The sequence below is a fragment of the Calliphora vicina genome, chromosome 2 (assembly GCF_958450345.1).
Source record: "Calliphora vicina chromosome 2, idCalVici1.1, whole genome shotgun sequence".
Classification (NCBI taxonomy): domain Eukaryota; kingdom Metazoa; phylum Arthropoda; class Insecta; order Diptera; family Calliphoridae; genus Calliphora; species Calliphora vicina.
Window position 1 is genome coordinate 101,455,538 of NC_088781.1, and position 21,267 is coordinate 101,476,804.

The 21,267-nt window shown below is 30.1% G+C and overlaps 2 protein-coding genes across 6 annotated transcripts in view; one reads left to right on the plus strand and one right to left on the minus strand.

The window, feature by feature from the left end:
- The first annotated feature begins 655 nt into the window (after window positions 1-655).
- Window positions 656-2,657, plus strand: park (parkin). The gene is made up of 6 exons (XM_065499717.1): window positions 656-1,038; window positions 1,100-1,286; window positions 1,343-1,688; window positions 1,762-2,098; window positions 2,163-2,270; window positions 2,335-2,657. Exons 1-6 carry the CDS (start codon window positions 781-783, stop codon window positions 2,539-2,541), a joined length of 1,443 nt encoding a protein of 480 aa, XP_065355789.1. The 5' UTR covers window positions 656-780; the 3' UTR covers window positions 2,542-2,657.
- A 1,693-nt stretch (window positions 2,658-4,350) lies between these two features.
- Prip (prip) overlaps window positions 4,351-21,267 on the minus strand; it is a 36,876-nt gene continuing 19,959 nt past the window's right edge. Inside the window, exons 2-7 of one of the 5 annotated variants that reach the window (XM_065500952.1) lie at window positions 11,526-11,656; window positions 11,334-11,437; window positions 7,119-7,262; window positions 6,896-7,043; window positions 6,540-6,766; window positions 4,351-4,931 (exon numbers count right to left, since the gene is read on the minus strand). In XM_065500952.1, coding sequence (XP_065357024.1) covers window positions 4,896-4,931; window positions 6,540-6,766; window positions 6,896-7,043; window positions 7,119-7,262; window positions 11,334-11,437; window positions 11,526-11,616 — 750 coding nt within the window. In that variant the 5' untranslated portion in view covers window positions 11,617-11,656 and the 3' untranslated portion in view covers window positions 4,351-4,895. Of the gene's footprint in view, window positions 4,932-5,046; window positions 5,201-6,035; window positions 6,161-6,491; window positions 6,767-6,895; window positions 7,044-7,118; window positions 7,263-11,333; window positions 11,438-11,525; window positions 11,657-21,267 lie in introns of those variants that run through there. The other 4 variants (XM_065500950.1, XM_065500951.1, XM_065500953.1 and 1 more) reach the window with 4 other exon arrangements.

Genomic DNA, 21,267 nt, shown 5'->3' on the forward strand with positions numbered 1-21,267 from the left:
TTTGAAAAGGTGAGTTTCTTGACAGACCGAATGATTTCAATAATATTTAAATTTTGAAATTTATTAATATACAGTATTGTTGTTGTAAATACCATAGACAAATACTTATTATAATAATAATATACATAAATTATATGAATTTACATGTGTATTATAGTTTAGGTTAAGATTTGAATACTTATTTGTAAATTTCTAAAAAGAAAGATTCAATAAAGATACTGAAAAAAAATGTGTATTATGAAAATCAAAAATGTTGATTTTTTGAGCGCAGAGCTTCGATAAGTACGATAATTAGTATCGTGTCTCATGCTGTCGTACTACGAAATGTATTTCTAAAACGGCTTATTCATATATGCCAGTTATTTTGTGATAATTTGTTTGTTTTGGTTTTTTTTTGCAAATGAAATAGTATGATTTGTAGTATCGTCTATCACAAAACCGTACTTCAAATCATACTACGATTAGTATCATGTATATCCAGCATTATTAAATGTATTTTATTGTTTTATAGAACATTTTATCAGATACTTCAAAATGAGAAAAGTAACGAATAAAATTTGAATTATTTTGTATTTATCACTTTATTTAACGTTGCCATATTTAATACTATTTTTTCAACCAAGTATTCGTCAATCAACAGCTGACCAATGTTTTGATTCCGTCTAATTTGATCTAATTTTATTATTACGTGCATTTCGATAAAAAAAAAATAAGTTTTCTATTAAATGTAATTGCAATTTTTAGTTAAAAAGTTCTACAACTATTTATATATTAAGTTAAATGAGTTTTCTAATTAATTTAATAAGAGCTTTTATCGATAAAATGCTGGCATTATTATCGTTTAGTAGTAAAACAATTACAAACACATTGAGTATTTATGTTAAAACAAATACAGGACGTACATTGTCGGTGAATTTGGAGCCTCAATGGGATATAAAAAACGTCAAAGAGATCGTAGCACCACAATTAGGTCTGCAGCCTGAAGAGGTGAAGATTATATTTGCTGGCAAAGAACTAAGCGATGCGACAACAATTGAGGTTAGAATTAATGTTAATAGAAAAGAAGAAATAAAACTTTGAACCGATGTTTAACAAACAGGAATGTGATTTAGGACAACAAAGTATATTGCATGCCATACAGACAAGACCCGTACAACAGAGGAAACGTTTATACTCAACTGTAGCTGAAGAGGAACCAACGGAGGAGCAACCATCGAAGCCATTATGTGAAACATTGGTAGACTTGCAGTTGCAAAGTGAGGAAAGATCGAATATACCAGAAGAAAGTAAGTACAAAACGTATACTATTTAATTTATTCTTAATAATAGTGTGTGTTATTAGATCGAGAACGCTCCAGGGCTCACTTTTTTGTTCATTGTTCTCAGTGTAATAAATTGTGCAAGGGAAAGTTACGTGTTCGTTGTTCCCTGTGCAAGGGAGGTGCATTTACTGTACATCGCGATCCAGAATGTTGGGATGATGTCTTGAAGTCACGTCGCATACGTGGTCACTGTGAATCTTTGGAAATTGCCTGTGTAGATAACGATATAGGTGATCCTCCATTTGCTGAATTTTATTTTAAGTGTGGCGAACATATTTCGGGCGGTGAAAAAGATTTTGCTGCTCCTTTAAATTTAATTAAAATCAATATGAAAGATATCCCCTGCCTGGCCTGTACTGATGTAAGGTAAAGTTATCAATTCTCAAAATTGAAAATGTTTATTAAATATTAATATGTACTAGAATTTGTCTTTTTTTAGTGATACTGTTTTAGTCTTCCCCTGTGAATCCAAACACGTAACCTGTGTTGAATGTTTTTTACACTATTGCCGCTCCCGCCTTATGGAACGTCAATTTATGCCTCATCCCGATATTGGTTATACTTTGGCTTGTCCTGCAGGTTGCGAAAATTCTTTTATAGAGGAAATCCATCACTTTAAGTTATTGACCCGTGAAGAGTACGATCGCTATCAACGATTTGCCACTGAGGAATATGTTTTACAAGCGGGAGGTGTTTTGTGCCCTCAGCCTGGCTGTGGCATGGGTTTGTTAGTAGAACCAGATTGCAAAAAAGTCACTTGTCAAAATGGTTGTGGTGTAAGTGGAAAAAGTTTGTTGAAATCGTAAAAGTATTGATTAAAATAATTCTTTATGCTTTTAGTATGTTTTTTGTCGTAATTGTCTGCAAGGTTATCATTTGGGTGATTGTTTGCCAGAGAATGGTACGGGCAATGCAACGGGCAGCTGTGAATATGCAGTTGATCCAAATGTAAGTGTCAAATAAAAATATGTACAAACGTAAGGATATATATTTTATCTACAATTTTCTTTAGCGCGCTGCTGAAGCCCGTTGGGATGAAGCGAGTAATGTCACAATAAAAGTTTCAACCAAACCCTGCCCTAAATGTCGCACACCCACAGAAAGAGATGGTGGATGTATGCATATGGTCTGTACACGAGCTGGCTGTGGCTTTGAATGGTGTTGGGTTTGTCAAACCGAATGGACAAGAGATTGTATGGGTGCTCATTGGTTCGGTTAAAGTCATCATGCGATGTTGTTTTGTGTTAATTATTGTAAATAAATAATGTCTAGATTTTAGGGAAAAAATTGCAACTTAAAATTTTGCTTTTAAATACATTTTAACAAGTTACCACACTTTTTTATTGTCCAGCCAACTTCCTTTCTCTATCTTTTATAATTTCTCAGTTTCCAAAGAAATTAGAGTTTTGAGGTTATAAAGAAATAGAAAATATTAGAGTGAATTCAATTTATTTTGTTAGAATATAGCGGATAAAAGTTCAAATATATCTGAAGGTTATAGATACAGTATCGGTCATTGCTACAGATTCAAATGGCTAGGGCGAACGATTCTACGATAGACTAAGTGCCTTAGTGACGGGTAGAGTTAATAACGAGGAACAATAAGGCAATGCCTAAGCATGAGTACAATAAGAAAATAATATGTAAAAATCTGGAATGCAGAAACACGATATAGACGCACTAGTTTATCATTCATCCAGGGCTTCGTTCAGAGCTTCAAATTAATTAAATTTAAGCTTAATTCTCTAAAATCTTAATTCAGAATTAAAAATATCATTCCACAAAACCAATAGAATTTATTCATTTATTCATAATGGAACTTATTCATAATAAAATGCGTTCAACCTTTGAATGGTTCAATTGTTGTTAATTCAAATCTAATACAAATTGAATGACCATATTTTTTCTTCATTAAGTTTTGTTATGTTTTTAATCATTTTCAAAATGTTTTGAATAATATTGCTTTAAGCCTTTTTGTAATAGATTTGAATTGAAGAAAAATTGAATCATTCAATAAATTGTATTAAGCTACTTTTTAATGAATTGGAATTAGAGAAACATTTAATGATTCACTAAGGAATTTTTGATTTATGATTTTCAGCTACAAAATGAGAAAATATGCGCTAAATTGAATGCATTTGTTGAAGAAGATGAAATGTTTTAATGTCTGTCAATGGATGTTTAATTATGATTAATGACATTTAAATGTTTTGATTTTGATGATATACAAAATATTTGATCTAATGCAATTGTAATTTAATTTATTATAAATTATCAACAAATTTATGTGAAAAAGAAAAACTCCGTCATGTACAACTTTATAATACTGTTACGAAACTGTACTTGAATTCAAATATAACGATTTTAACGGCTGATTTAAACTTGTATAATGCTTTCAAATTGCAGTGCCTCTCAAACTGTAACATATCGGTGGGCATTATTTACATTGAATAAAAGCTTTGAGTTGATCATTGATCTTAAGTATGGCAACGCTGAATGTTTGCGGTGACTCGTATATTCGAAATAAACCAACGTTTAAAAAAGGTTAAAACGTAACAATACTTATTAACATGTTCTTATTCTGAATGAAAAAATGTCATGTTCGATTAATAATATGTATTAAAAAATACATTCCAATAATGAATTTATTTTTTCAGTGTAGAGAATTAATTATAATAGGAATGAATTCTATCGAAAATTAATTATCAAAGAAATGAATTCACTATTTTTAAAGCACTAATGAATTATGCCGAGGAATATTGAGTTCTTTAGTGTAATGTTTAAGATAAATATTTTAATTTGATTTTGAAAACTGAATTAAGAATTAATTCTTTTGAACATTTGGCTTCGTTATGATTATGTCAAAACATTAATTTGAAATGTTTAAATGTTTTCATAGCGTTTATTCTATGTTTTCATACTTTTCAAATGATTTTCTAAACTTATAGAAATAGTTTAGCTTTAATTTTATTCAAATGTAACTTACCTTTTTATATTCTATGTTGAAAATTAAAAAATCCTTTGCAGTAAATATTTTTTTTAAAGAGTATATTTGGTTTTAGTTTGTATACAATGTCAATATTTTTTCTTAATTATAAGTAAATTATAATTAGTAATTTAATTGCTATTACGGAATATGATTAAAACAATACAAAATAAATATTTCAAATACCTCGGATTATTTATAATTATTATTAATTAATAAATACATATTTAAAAATGTTTTGTATTTATTTAAATGTACGAATAAATGGTAATAAAAAAACATCATAAAAATCTATGACCCTATTCTGGCCATAAATTCTATGATGTTGTAGAACACACAAAATTTATAAATTTGAATAAATTAAATAAATAATTGATAAACTTTTTTAAAATTAAAAAAGAAATAAACTATTTATATGCCTGTCTGTAGAAATGATCTTAAACTTATTTGAATTAATATGTATGTATGTGCATATTCGATTTCCAAATACATATAATTCGGATGTGTTATTGGAAATTTTGAATAGAAAAGTCGTTGTTGTTTTAGGACTTCACACAGAGATTACTGATGATTGTATGTTTGATTTATTAAGCGTAATCGTGTGCTCCTTCCAATTTTCTCATCTGTATTTGAAGAAAGATGCATTTTTTTAATAGACAAAAATCTATGATATCAAACATATAAAATAATTATTGAAATAAAGACGTTACAAAAAAAGCACAAATATAAAAATATATATGTATATGAATACATAAATAAAATATAACTGTAATAATTCTCGCTGCTAGAAAAATTCATAGGTTGTCGTTGTGTAATTGTTTTTTGTGTGTGAGAGACGGACAAAACTACAGAAAGCGAGAGAGTTACAATGGGGTTTGGATTGTATTCAGTTCTGAAAATGAGATTATGAAAAGTGTCATTGAGTTCAAAAATCTGCTGGTGTTAGAAATTTTTATAAATATGTTAACGTGGGTGTATACAAAGTGCAAAAAGTGTTGATTTAATATAAATGTTTATGAAAGTGAGTGTGTGTATGAGTGCAGATGAAAGCTTAAACATTGAAAGCAGATATAAAATATTGAATTTCAAAATAAAATTTAAAGTAGCTAACGGTCTGTCCTTAAATAACAATCATTGTGACAGTGTCTCTGGTTTTACGATTAGTTATAATTTATATAGCATACTTTTAGGCTCAATTTTAATCGATACAAAAAGGTATACAACACAGTGGGATCGAACGCATAATTAATGGTAATAACAGTTTCTCTAAAAAAAAACTAAAACTCTGTCTTTTTGAAATATTTGAAAAATTAAATAAATAATTATTTTCGAATATCTATAGAACTCTTATATCTAGAGACTTCTAACTTTTTATAAATTACTCTCCTATCATTGTAAGTAGTTTGACTAAAAATAGGCTTGATCGAAACTGGACCACTGTAAAAACATACGAAATTATAGCATAGCAAACGTCTTATGAAATTTCCTTACAGTCCACTACAACGATGCAATATTGAATGGGGATAAAATATTTGTATTGTAATCTTCAGCTAAAATTGTTTCAGATATCGGTATTCCATGTAGTTTGTAAATACGTTTAAATAGTAAAAGATAAATTTGTTCAATATATTTTATTTACATATATTAGTTGTCTATACTAAAATTAAACTAATATTTAAATTTCGATTCTATTTTTTTTTAATTTCTATGTTAAACATAATAATTTTACTGTAGGCAGTAGGTTCAGGGACAGAATGACGAAGTATGAGACCAGGATTTGAAGTACGAAAGTAATTTTGGGAAAGACTTCAGATCAATAAACAAGTAAATGGTGATAATTTGTGATAGGAACCTTTAATGAAAGAAATATTTTTTTAGATGCTTAATATAACTGGGGAATTGATGTTTAGAATTTTAATGGAAACATTCTCAAGTTTGTTGCCTTAATTTCATTGAATATTTTAGGGAATACCAGCAATTAAATTACAAATAACCATTCTTACAGTCTTCTTATTCCAACTATTTGTCAGTCATTAGGCGAAATCTGTAGCTCTTATTTATAAAATGCATGTAAGTATGTACTTATTTTAATTCAGTAAATAATTTCAATATTTAAACAAAAAAATTAAAAAAAAATTAACACAAAATGCAATTTGTTAATTTCATGAATATAAAACCCTCACCTCACGTTCATCGGCATGTGTCCTGTATTTATCCGATACTTCACTAACCTTTGCTGCAGCTGGTTTCTCCAAAATTTGTGTGTAAATCAAAGCAGCTGCAATGCCACCCAAAATTGGACCAGCCCAGTAGACCCAATGGGCTTCCCAGTTGTTGGTGGCAAAAGCAGTGCCTACAGTACGGGCTGGATTCATGCTGGCGCCAGTGTAATGTATGGTACCCAAATGGCCCAATGTAACAGCCATGCCAATGGCCAAAGGAGCAGTATAACGGGAATCTATTTTTAATACATTAACGTAAAGAATAAATAACAATTCTTATTATGTAAAAGTTTCCAAGTTCAGAAAAGTTTATCTTAAGTTGGCAGATGAAAATTCAGATATTGTAAAGATAGCTTAACACTTACCGGGTTTATTAGCATCACAGGCCCCAAACACAGTTAATACCAAAACCAAACCTAAGAAGAACTCAATACCAAGTCCTTGTAGTTCAGTTATATTGGCAGCCAAATTTGTGTGACCCAAACCATTATAGTAGGCCTCATCGAGTAAAGTCTAGTAAGACATTAGGTTAATTATAAAACAATTTATTTTCTATTAAAAGTTTCTTTTTTTTTGTCTGACACTTACTCTTACTGCCGCCGTACCAGCAATTGCTCCTAAACATTGGAATATTATATAGAGTACCGCACGTATGACACTGACACGACCAGCAACTAACATACCCAATGTTACAGCAGGATTTACGTGACCACCACTTAGATGTCCAACAATCTGAAAATAATTCCAATAATATTTAGAGTAAAATTTTGTTAACTAAAGAAATAATTATGTATGTACTAAATTTTACTCCCACTACTTTAAAGAAATTGTTGTAAATATAAAAATTTGTTTAAAATTTAAACACATAATACAAATATTTAACATATTTCCACGTAAATGCAATTACATAGTTGTAATAATATATTCACCTGACTTATTACGTTTATTGTTAAACGTAGTTGTTACTAAAATAATGTGATTTATTTATATGTTATTGTTTTTTTAAACTAATGCGTTGCGTTTTTAAATTTGTCTTAGGAAATACATATAGATCCAATATAATCTGTTGTCAATAAATCTTGCTCTTAATGAATGCATTATTCAGCCTAATCATTCAGTACGTGAACTATTCTTAAAAAATCAGCGGTTATTAAATTGCTCTCTCTTGAAAACTAATGGGCTCTTACTAACTTTCATTCATTCAAAGGGGTTGGTGCTGGTGATCTGTCGAAGAGTTCGGAACCCTATATTTCAATTAATCGGTAAAAATTTAATAATTTTTAAACTTTTTTAAACGATTTAAAAAAGAGAATGTGTATAAACCCATTAAGTCCAGAAATTTGGCCCATCTTTCGAAGCAACTCAAAACATATCAATTGATCACGTATTTTTTTATTTGAATAGTGGTGTATTAAGTTGATATATGTAAATTAATTGCACAATTCGACATATATATTTGTTATATTGTTATAGCCAGCCAAGACAATTCTAGTACCATTTACAATACGGAAGGTTATTAGACTCATAGACCCTACATTGAATGGCTCATCTATAGGGTTTTCTAAGGAGGTAAAATATCTTGGGGTTACACTTGATAGGACTCTCACTTGGAATTCTCCTTTATCCAACACTATCAAACATTTCAATAGTTCAATATATGCCTGCCAGCGTCTTATTGGTAGAACGTGGCGGTTAAAACCGAAGATGATTTACTGGTCTCTTATTACGGTAATTAGGCCAATAATTACATATGCTGCATTGGCATGGTGGAAGAAGGTAAAACAGGTGACCGCGAGAGCATTAATTGACAAGGTATATCGCCTCATCTGAGTCTCCATTACTGGGTCCATGAGGACCTGTCCCATTCATGCTCTGAGTGCAATCCTACACATCCCACCCTTACATTTATTGGTAATGGAGGAGGCCTATCGGTGTGCATCCAGACTACCGAAAATATCCCGTTTAATGCCGGCAGATCTGGCTAGGCACATGCGCATTCTAGGCATCTTTGAAAATGATCCCAGTATTGCAATATCGGACGGTATGTCACCAACTCTGATGTTAAATAGGAAGTTTAGGGTCCTTATACATGAAAGGGACGAATGGTTAAATCAGTCATGGTGGCAAAATTATGCCGATCAAGTATGGTTTACTGATGGTTCCAAACAGGCTAATGGTGACACTGGGACTGGCATCTATGGTCCCAATTTTCAAAGGGGTATCCCAATGAGTACATTCCCATCAATATTTCATGTGGAGATTTACGCCATCCATATATGCTCCAACGAATGCTTAAGAAGGAGATTAAGGAATAATTGAACATTTGTTATGTCTGATAGTCAGGCTGCTCTTTGAGCATTATCATCATATGAAGTGAGGTCTGGTGTTGTTAAGGACTGCTGGACATCCTTGAATGAACTCGTCGCACACAATGAACTTACATTGTGCTGGGTACCTGTCCATGAAGGTCACGCTGGCAATGAACGGGCAGATTGTCTTGCCAACAGGGGCGCTCGACGCTCGTTAATAGGTCTTGAACCGTTCTTTGGCATCCCTCGTGGATACACTATGGAACGTATTCGTTCTTGGGTTGAATCGGAATTTACCCGATTTTGGGGTAATTTACCAGAACTAAGACAGTCGAAACGATTCATCACCCTATCCAGACGTAGATCCCAGTCGTTGCTTTCGCTCGGAAAGGGTGACTTGAGGATACTTACTGGATTATTCACCGGACACTGTGGTTTAAAATATCACCAATTTATGTTAGGTAACGTTAAGAATGAACAGTGCAGGTGTTGTGGTCCTCTGAACATGTTTTATGCGACTGCCCAATGCTGGCAATATGCGGAACTAAATGGTTAGGAAGGGCCTTAATGGGCCCCGGGGACGTAATTGATCTCTCACCTAATAGAATACATGGCTTTATACTTAGCCTAAATCTGTTATGATGAAAAAATCTAAGGCTGCACAAAAGATCCTTTGGGTCGCAGTGCGTAGAGCCTCACTAATAATAATAGTTTTGACCATAGAGAAACATAGAGCAGAAACTAGAAAAATACTCAAACAAAATACGAGTGTTGTTTTTGTTTTCACATAGGTTTTTCTACTAATACATTCTCACCACATAAGTTTCTGACAACTGAGTTAGGTCTTTGACAGGAGATTTTCCGCTCTATGTCTATTCTCTATGGTTTTGACAAACAAAAGTAATAAGCTAATTGGTTTATAGGGGATGATACTGTCAAATCCTTCCCTTGCTTTGGTTTTAGTATAATCTGGGAAATTTTCCAATCTCTTGAAAACATAAATTAGATTAGACAAACTTGCGGTTCCTCAAACAAAGACATTGTCAAAAGTGGGAGTCTTATTCGAAACTTCTATCATTATTAGAGATATCAACGATTTATCCTTTGCACTTCCTATATAGCTGCTATCAGCTTTTCAAAATGGTCCCTCTGCCCGTGGCTATATTCCAATGGGAGATGTTTTTGTGCTGCGATACTCACCCGAAAGTAAGGTATTTTTATGTTTCATGCTTGCCGCATACATACTCTGTTTTGTTGCAGGATATCTGTTTACTTGAGACTGTCTGATAGCTGCTCCAAATAGTCAACGCATTGGATTCACATAGCGGCTACATAGTGTCAGTTATTTTGCTAGCTACCTAAATGATTACTTGATCAGCTACAAACTAGTTATTTTAGCATGCACGGGTGCTAATTGACCTCAAATAGTCAGCTAAAAAGACATATCATAGACAGTCCAACAAACAATTGCTTGTAAACAAACCTTCCTCCTACAACTCTCCAATAGAATTCATCTGATGAGTAAAATATGTCAGCTGTAGGACCTAGCAATCCTGTATTTATTGAAAGTAAATGCAGGAAATATATGTCATGTAACTCCATGCAGCAAGACAATGACCCAAAGCATACCGCCAGAATTTTTAAGGAGTGGCTATTGTATAACCTCCACAGTCTCCAGACCTCAACCCAATAAAGTACCTGTTGGAAATTTTAGACTGGAATATTAGAAAACAAAATCCGAACCCTCTTTAAGGAAGTGGGGGAGGTAAATTACTAAAAATATAACTGAACATCTTGTAAACTCATTAAGCTGACTGGAGAACCAACAAAATATTAATTTTTTATTTTCGGATTTTGGTAATATAAAATAGAGCGTTATCTATCAACTATATACTAATTTTCGACTGTTGTTAGGTACTTTTCCTTTTTCCTATAAATTTTCCACGAAATTTTGATTTTCAAAGATTAAACTCTAAATTTAATTTTAAGTTTATTCAAATTTATATGTATGTATATTCCTTTCACTAATTAAATTATTTAGCTTCATAGATAAAAATGCGTGTTGTATACTAAATTTTGACTCTGACTGTAAATTGAAGTCAGCCAAGTGATCAGACATTAGTGACATTTGCTGTCTATAAGGGATACATTGACCACTTGCTTAACTGCTGGGGAGAGTTTCAGATCTATGTGTATTTAGCTATGTTTACAGCGATCTAACAAATTATAGTCAAGTGTCAAACATATATATGATTATAGTTTCATGTCAAATGACTATTTAAGGAGAACCAACCAACCAGCCAGCAAATAACAAATAAAAGCAATGTAAAATTTTATTTACAAATTTGGTAAAACGATTTTTTATATTCATACATCTTTTTGTTTGTTTTGGATACGATTTAAATTTACAAAATGGAAAATGATTGACATATGAACATAAGTAATATTGATAACTGTTTTTTCTTCTTTTCTTCAAAATTATGTTTTTACTTACAGTGATGGCCATAAAAACACCCAGACCAAAAGCTAACGCCTTAAAAGTACCATCTTCGGGTTGTGTACAAGCACCACAAGCGAAAAAGTTCAATATTAAATTTCCTAAAATAATAAGAAAGAACATGAATATGGCAAAGACATGTAATACAATTAGATTTAAAAAAAAATATACAAAAATAAAGACACTTACCAAGAAATTCACCAATAAGTGATTGCCATAAACGAAATTCCTTCGATTTTAGTTCATTGACGCCCAATGTGTATTCAAATTTTCCAGCCATTGTGTCTGCTGCTCTATTTGAAAGCGAACAAAATTCGTGACTATTTGAAAGAAAAGCAAAATAAAATTTTCAATTTAATATTATGTATTCAAACACATGTCTATAATTTAAGAAAATTTTCTGTTTTAAAGGAAATATTTTGTTTTTTCATATTTATGCATACAAAATAATTTTTTTGTTTAAAAATTTTGCGCTTAAGTTGAAATCTATTAAACCGTTTCGTTAAATATTTATGATTTTTTTCTTTTTCAGTAAATAAAATTATTACTTTGTAAATTTATTTACACAAGTTTTTATTTCCATAAAAATTTACGGGCTTAGTTCATATTTATTTAGTGTCCATAATTTTTTGGTTTTTGTATTAATTGTCTATGACTAACTTTGGCAAATTTTAAACATACAATTTTCAATATTTTTTTTAATGGCAAATTAAAACAAAAAAATAGTTTGTTTTGTTACTGTTGCATGTTTGTATAAGTTTCGCTGTCAAAAGTGACATATCAATTGTATTATTTTTGTTTTGTTATTTTAACAATTGTTTTAAATTGAAATGTGTCTAAAAATTTAAACAAAATATTCACTCAAGATTCTAAATGTCTAAATATTGAGTTTGATTTGTCAATTACAATATATTGGATATTTGTTTTATAGATATTAGAAATATTTAACCAATTCTAAAGGCTATATTTAATTTAAGAATCTACTGCCATAGACTTTTTTTGTTATTTTTCATTATTAGACCAGTCACTTTTTTCAATTCATGTGTGACTTTCTAAACGCATTGGAATTTATGCATATTTTTAGTATGTTAATTAATTTTTCCCTTCTCTTACAAATTATTTTGTATAAAAAGGTCGTCATAATACAAATTATATGGCTAAATAATAGAAACGTTTTCATTTCTAATAACTTGTTAATTAGTAATTAACTATTTTCCATTAATTTGAAACTGTTATTGAAAACCTTTGGTTTTGTTACTTATCTAATTCTGTCATTTTGTTAATGATGCAAAAAAGGTGTAAATAAGCAAAAAAAAAAAAAGATCTCAATGCAATAACGAATTGATTAATTACTACTTGCTCGCTATGAGTATTATTTTTTGTACTGTCTGGTGATCAAAACAAATACAAGTGTAAGTATTATTGTACAACATTCTAACATTATAGTAAGAAAATAGTGGATTTTTCTCAATGAAAATTAAAAAAATATGAAGCAAGGAAGTTTCCCCATGATTGTATCTGAATAAATATATAATAATGATATTTTAATGGCTCAATTTACAACGGTAATTATAAAGGGTTGTCAAAATTAAAATTGAGTTTTATTGATACAAATTTAAAGTAACGTGTTTCTCTTTTCACAAAATGTTAAACCATATTTTTCAAAAATGTTTCGTTTATCTCTTCAATGAGCATAAGTTTTTTATAGTTTGAATTCGGTAGTTCAAATGGTGACCGAGCAGGGACTTAGTAATAAATAAGATCGAAATATAAGAAAAATAAAAATTTAACACAAACGTTAAAGAAACAAGTTATAGAGCTATATTTGGCTGTGCCGAATCTTATATACCCTTCACAAAATTATACTTCAAAATACAAATTTTAAATATTTTTAGGTAAACAAAATTAATTTTTTTTCCAAAGTTGTTTTTTTCATTTTTTGGAAAAAAATGTTTCGAGTTATTTTAATTTTTTTTTGGTGGAAAAAATTCCGGTTAAAAAATATTTTTCCGATTTTGACCCGATTTTGATTGTTAGGTCCAACTTACTATGGTCTTATATACTTTGTTGCAAAGGTCTTTGAAATATCTATCATTAGATATCCATGTTGTCTATATTAATGACTTAGTAATCCAGATATAGGTCAAAAATCGAGGTTGTCCTGGTTTTTTCCTTATATCTCAGCCAATTGTTGACCGATTTTGCTGATTTTAAACAGGAAACTTATCTAAAGCATGTCTGACAGAATTATTGAAGATTTGGATCCCGAAGATATCTGGGTCTTCAGAATATTGATTTCAACAGATAGACAGACGGACATGGCTTAATCTACACCGCTATCTATAAGGCTCGGAAAATTATCTACTTTATAGGGTCGGAAAATTATATTGTGGAAATTACAAACGGAATGATAAACTTATAAAGGGTTTTTCAAAAGGGACACTACAAAAATAGTGCGATAGGGACAGAAAACGACGCAATAATTTTTGCAGCTTTTTTACATTTCTCTTCAGTAAGGTTTGCCTTTCATGATGGAAAGATATACGAGCCAACAACGAGTCGAAATTATTAAAATTTACTACGGAAATTCGGAGTCAGTGGCCTCAACGTTAAGAGCGGATTTTCATCGAAAAATCATCTTCAGCGATGAGGCTCATTTCTGGCTGAATGGATTCGTCAATAAGCAAAATATGCGTTGTAGTTCAGACAGCAATCCACACGTACTCCATGAGTCATCATTGCATCCCGAAAAAATACGGTTTGGTGCGGTTTATGGGCCGGTGGCGTTATTGGGCCGTACTTCTTCCGTGATCATCAAGACCGGCACGTTACTGTGAATGGGAATCGCTACCGTTCAATGATAACAGAATATTTTGGCCCCAATTGGATGATATGGACGGTGCGATTTGATGCCGTTAGACTATTTCCTGTGGGGCTACGTCAAGTTTATGGTCTATGCCAACAAGCCAGCGACGATTCATGAACTCCGTACGAATATTGATCGTGAAATTGCAGCAGTATCGGCCGAGTTATGCTTGAAAACCGTCGAAAATTGGGTTCAGCGTCTGTACTTCCATACATAATGGCATCGAACGTACTTTCACAGGAATAAAGAATTTCATTAATATCCAAAACCGTTTTTGTTTTATTTAAAAAAAAACTTTTGTAGCGCTCTTATTGAAAAACCCTTTATATACCCTTCTCACGAAGGTGAAGGGTATAAAAACTACCTGGTAACCAACTAATGAAGGATATCCTTTGCACAAAACTTACAGAAATGAATTGAAATTATTTGGACAAAAATAATGTTCCAGAAGAACACAACACTTTAATTGAGGAGCTAAGATCAATGGTGGAGTCTTCAGATAAAGATTTAAAGGTTCAATTGCTCGAATTTCACGTTTTTCTGTCAATTCTCGTGAGAAAGTAGAAATGATTTTCGAGAATCATTCAGATGTTTTGCGATAAGGTTCGTAAATGGGGCATAAACTCAATTCCACGACATACACGATTAAAATTGACGACTGAACTCCTAAAATTATGCAGGTACCGCAATAATAAGTAGGAATGGCAAACCTATAATGATTTAAATTATTCTTTTTGCTCACACGGTTCTCGATTGTTCGAGACCTCCAAATTCCCATCATTTCCCCTAATTTAAATACACTTCATTTGGCTGATCAATCCAAGATCTTCGTACAGTGTTCCGTTAGCATTTGGTTCATAATATGAACCAAATGCTAACGGAACTTCATATTAAATGGCGTAGTGTACCAGCATAATGTTTTAGTTTTGAAAACCCGTATTGAACCAATCATCGTTGGTATTAATTTCCTTAAACAAACTGTCACCGAACTCCACATAATTCCACGAGGACGTCATAAGAATAAAACGGGTATGCCAAGAAATAATTACCCTCAAATTAGTTCCTTCCTTCAAGTAGATAGTATTGCACAGCAAAAAATGCAAACTTTTCTAGAAACACAGCTATCTCGTTTCGACTCCATTGAAGGTCACTCAAATGTCAACAACGTAACTACCCACGCAACCCGGCAATGCAAAAAGTAATCGATGATCAGATCGATAGGCGGATCATATACGGTAAAATTGAACCTTCGAAGAATCCAATCTTGTAAATGGCCGGTAACGGTAGTCTTTCCTAAATAAAGAATTTAAATAATTTTCAAAAAAACCCTGGTCCTACTGAAGTATCCTAGCAACAGTATTATAAATTTATTTATATATCCGAGGTACCCCACTTGGGTCCTTGAGACACCTTCCGTCTTTGTGTTTAAACTGAAGTTTATGAAGAATTTCTATAGAAAATACAAATATACTGTAGTGTTTCTATTGAAAATACTGTTATACAAATATTTCAGTTTAGAAAATACTGTTATACAGAAGATTAGAAAACAAACAGACGATTTTCTACAGAAAATACTGTTATAAAGAAGATTTTCTATAAAAAATACGGACTCGGCTTCAGATTTTTCATTTTCAAGCTGATTAAATTTCCAAATAGAAATGATAATTCAAAAGAATTTATTGAAGGGAAATTAAGCTCCAAATATGACTCTCTAAAAACTTAAGATGCTACACCAACATTCCATTCCCAATTACCATAATATTATCTGATATTATTTATTTTGTTTGTAAATAAATGATAGTGATCATTGAGTAGATGTTCTAAAAACGTTTTTTTCTCACCTTCGTGAGAAGGGTATATATTCCGTTTGTAATTTCCACAATATAATTTTCCGACCTTATAAAGTATATATATTCTGGATCCTTATAGATAGCGGAGTCGATTAAGCCATATCCTTCTGTCTGTTTGTCCATCTGTCTGTCTGTTGAAATCAATTTTCTGAAGACCCCAGATGTATTCGGGATCCAAATCTTCAATAATTCTGTCAGACATGCTTTCGAGAAGTATCCTATTTAAAATCAGCAAAATCGGTCCACAAATGGCTGAGATATGAGGAAAAACCAGGACATCCAGGATTTATTTTTGACCTATGTATATCTGGATTACTAAGTCATTAATATAGACAATATGGATATCTAATGATAGATATTTCAAAGTAAGTTGAACCTACAATGGGTCAAAATCGGAAAAAATATTTTTAACCCGAATTTTTTTTTCACAAAAAAAATTGAAAAAACAAAAAAAAAATTTAAAATTTAAAAAAAAAAATTTTAAATTTAAAAAAAAAAATTTTTAAATTTTTTTAAAAAAAGAAATTGAAAACTTAAAAAAAAAAATTTTAATTTTAAAATAACAATTCGAAAAAATTTTAATTAAATCTATTAGTTTACATATCATTTCCAATACTCTATGTATTTCCTTCAGCATATTTCCCTTTTTTATAATTTAATAACTGAAAAAAAAAACTCATAAATATATGAAGTGTTATGTGTGAAAATTGAATTCGTAGCTAAATACCTCAATTAGTAATGAAAAATATTACTTAATAAAATGAAATAAGTCATTACAAATAGCACATAATAAATATGAATTGTATTTAATTGTAATGATTTCATTTGTTGTTAAGTAGGAGTTAATCTTGAGTTTGTTGTTTGCAAAATGTTCAATAGCAATTTTATTCGTGACAAAGTTTAAATGGAGTTAAACTTGAAATGACGTTTGAAAATGTCAACAACTGTCTGCAGTAGAGTTTAAGGTTTTCAAAGTTGTTAACATAATTACAATACAAGGAAACTTTTGTCTCTGATAGACAGGCCTGGCAAATAAGTTAAACAAATTAAAAAAAATATATGTATGTTTAATTAAATAAGCCTAAAATTTTAAATAATTGTACCAAATTATTGGAATATTACTAGAGTTTTTCACGGGAATTCCGCCAAATTTTCAATCCCGAAATCCAGTGATGTTTTTTGAGCTTGACTTTCTCTAAAATTTGCTAAAGTTCCAAAACAAGTGCAGAAGATTCATACAAGAAAAAGGATTTAACCCAAATAGAACAAAAACAAGTTCATTATTCAAAATATTCAAAAAACTCGTGAATGTTCACGGCTGTTACAGAATTCTATTCCGATCGAAAGTGGAATTATTTTAGTATTTTCCTTTTTCATAAATAGTAGTTTTCAATAAATTTGTTTAATATTATTGGGTTTATAGTGTCTAATAAAAATTAGACAAAATCAGTCCCGATTAGCATCTCTAAGTACAATGTTCCAATTTTATCATCCCTGCTGGGAGACACCAAACAAAATTATGTCGAAAGGGTTTGAGAGATTTAAAAGCTAATATTATCATTAGTTTATACACTTTTTAATAATTAAATAAAACTAAAACCACAAAAGTTTAGTTTAATTTAAAAGTTTATTTAACACCAAAGACAGTTTGGCAGTTTGCCATTACACAAAAGTTTCCATTTTAACATTTCAATAAAAATGTTAATTGTTTTAAATTCCAGAATTTGTGATACATTTATATTTTTAATTTATGACTAATACAAGTCATTAAAAAGAGATTGACATCGCATGTAGACACCCTATCAACATGATCTGCATTAAAGTCTGACTTAATCAACTGTCATTTCTGAAAATGCTACATTTCACATGAAATAAATGTACACACAATGTATAGAATTATAAATATTGTTTCAAGATTTTTTTTTTAAAACTTATGACTAAAATACACTGCAATTATAAAGAATTCTCAATAACAATGATTTTAGCAAAAATATTTAATTGCACGGAATATTTTAGTCAAATTTTATAATGATTATAGGGTTAATTTAAAAATTTCCGTTTTAATGCACTTGAAAAAATAAAGTTCTTGAAATGTATTGTATGAGATAATGATAATGTTTAAAACTTGATACCACAATGCTGGGAAGAATGTAGACGAAGTTGGTAACGTCTCTGAAAATTATATTTATTATGCTTGCTTTTATTTAAATGTTAAATGGGTTTTTTAAAAAACATTTCCATTTAATCACCTCTTTTCTCTAAGTATATGACCATACTGAAACTAATAAATTATTAATTACAATAGCAAATGATTTACGTGAGATTGAAATCTTAGCAAATGTAGTAGCTAACTGTATTCTATGACTAGCCAATAAAAAACTAATTATATTTTAATATGCAGGTATTTCTAATGGGATTTTTTAAAACATAAACATGTTATCGCAATTTTTTATAACTAGAGGATATTAATTACAATCCAGTTTTAAATTTTTATAAGTTAATCATAAGATTTTCTCAAGAATTAAACCGCAGGCCACAATTCAAATTGATCAGTTGCAAATGTTTTGTTTTAATTGTGAAACAAAATAGTAATGCGAGTAATTGTAAATAAACTGACAATTATAAATTATTTATTGTATTTGATAATGGAAATCTGATCTAAGCTTTTAAGATAAATCGAAAACTACTATTGTATGAACAATAAGTGTTACGAGTGCATCATACCATTTATAGAATTGGGTCAATAGACTAAACCGGTCGTTGATGTGTTATTACTGCATGCACGAATATTAACTAACTTATTCACTAACTCAGATTTAATGATTCATTTTAACAGCGATTCTTAAACGTTTAGTAATTGTAATCTCTAATTTTTGCACAAGTAATTGAATTCGTAAACGATTTATATTGAAGTGGTAGAATGTAATACATAGTTTACATACAACGTAAATGTAAAGATACCATTAGATTTTGAGAGAAAATACCCATGACAATTTGATCATCGCAGTTTTTATAAATTCGAATTGATTTTCATTTATGGAAAAGCACGTTCAAAACTCGTTGTTGAAATAGAGAAGGTAAAAAGGTAACGGTAACGCTAATTTGAATTATTTCGGTAACAGTAACAGTTTAATTCCAGTAATGGTAGTTTAATGATCTGGTATTTTAATGGTCTGACTTAAATTATTAACAAACAAAAAACAAGAGGGCAAATTATACTTTAAAATAAAAACTCGGGTAAAAAAAATATATTTCCCGATTATTATAAGCCGTTGCAAAGGTCTTTGAAATATTTATTATTGGAAATCTATATTGTTTATATTAATGACTTAGTAATCCAGATATGGGTCAAAAATAGGTCAAACATCGAGGTTGTCCTGGTTTTTTCCTTATATCTCAGCCATTTGGTGGACCGATTTCATCGATTTTAAATAGCAACCGAGTCGGAAGAATTCCAGAGATATTGATGTATGAATCATGTATGTAAGTTATTTGGGGGCTTCGGAAAGTTGATTTCAACAGACAGGCGGGCATGGCTTAATCGACTCCGCTATATATAAGGATCCAGAATATATATACTTTATAGGGTCGGAAAATTATATTGTGGAAATTACAAACGGAATGACAAACTTATATATACCCTTCTCACGAAGGTGATGGATATAAAAATTTAATCATTCAAAGATTGAATGAATTTTATTATGAATTGATTCAATATAAATTGATTCAATAAAGCTAAAGAATATGTTATGTTGGCAATGGTTTTATGAAATGATTTGCTAACATTTTAAGTTCTGAATTCAGATTACAGTGAATTAGTATTAAATTGAATTAATTAATTCGAAGCTCAGACTGAAATTATGTCAAGGAATTTCGGTTGGACTACGAATTGGATTTTAAGTTTAAAAAAATACTTTTGCTACACCGATAGCACCAAAAATAACTGATTTTGCTTCTTTTCTGATAAACTTGGAGATGCTAAATCCGAATTTGATAAAGAAAAACTTCAATTAGGAGAAATAATACGAAGCCGTTTAGATTTAGAGCCCGTAGCCCAAATTTTATAACTCAAAGTTTGGGAACTAGCCTTTTAAAAGCATGTAATTTTCAAGACACTTTTTGTAACTCAAACAGATGACGCTGTAAAAACTAGCAAAACAAATGGAGTTTATTGCCAATTTGGTTGATAAACTTGAAAATGTAGTAAGAACAAATAAAAATAAATCCAAAGAGACAAATAAACGTCAATTGAAAAAGAAAAACAATACGAGTACATGTTATGAATGTTATTCAAAAAGACATTTATGGTCTCAAAAGTTTCAATAACAAAAAAATAAAAATACTCGAAAACAAATATAATTCCCAAAAAAATGACATAATTTTGGTTTAAAAATACTTTATTTACAATAATAATTAAATTAAAACAAGTATTTAAGAAAAGTTATTGTATGTATTGTATTTTTAAGATAATCAAGTACCCACCCACTCCAGCTCATACTGCTGTTTTAAAAAAAAATCTAATTTTTATATGATGCCAATATTTAACGAAAATACAATTTGTACATATTTACAATAAATTGTTTAAACATATGTAGATACATATAGAAATAATTAAAAAATTAACGCAATTATTAAAGCTTCATTTTGTATTGTGCTCCGCGTCACAGTATCAATAAACACAAGTGCTACACTTGATCTTAAAATTCAATATTTATTTAAAGTATCTACACATTTTATATACAATGTTATTATTATTACGTTTATTTGCTTAAAATATTAACAAAAGCAATTAAAATACCATTGAAATTATAAGAGAAATTTATTAATTTTTAAAGATCATTCTTATAGTCTTCGGTTTTATCATCTATTTGTTTATATTAATGGTTTTTGATCGGAATTTTAAGAAACAGTTTTAAGCTCATTTATAAGCACTTTATTTGATCCTTTACATTGCTTCAATATCTATAAATCTTGTGTAGTGATTGATAATGGTCAGGAATTATATTCTTATATTCGGACAAATGTCCAACTAAAAAGTAAACGGAAATATTCTGTTCAAAATTAAAATACCCGTAGCCTAACTAATCTCTTGATTCCCAAACAATATGAACTTTTTGTGTAGTAAATAAATAGAACAGGGATATTTTTATTATGACATTTCAATTTTAGCGTAATTATAAAAAAAAACTAGAATCTTGATTATGCTAAATATACG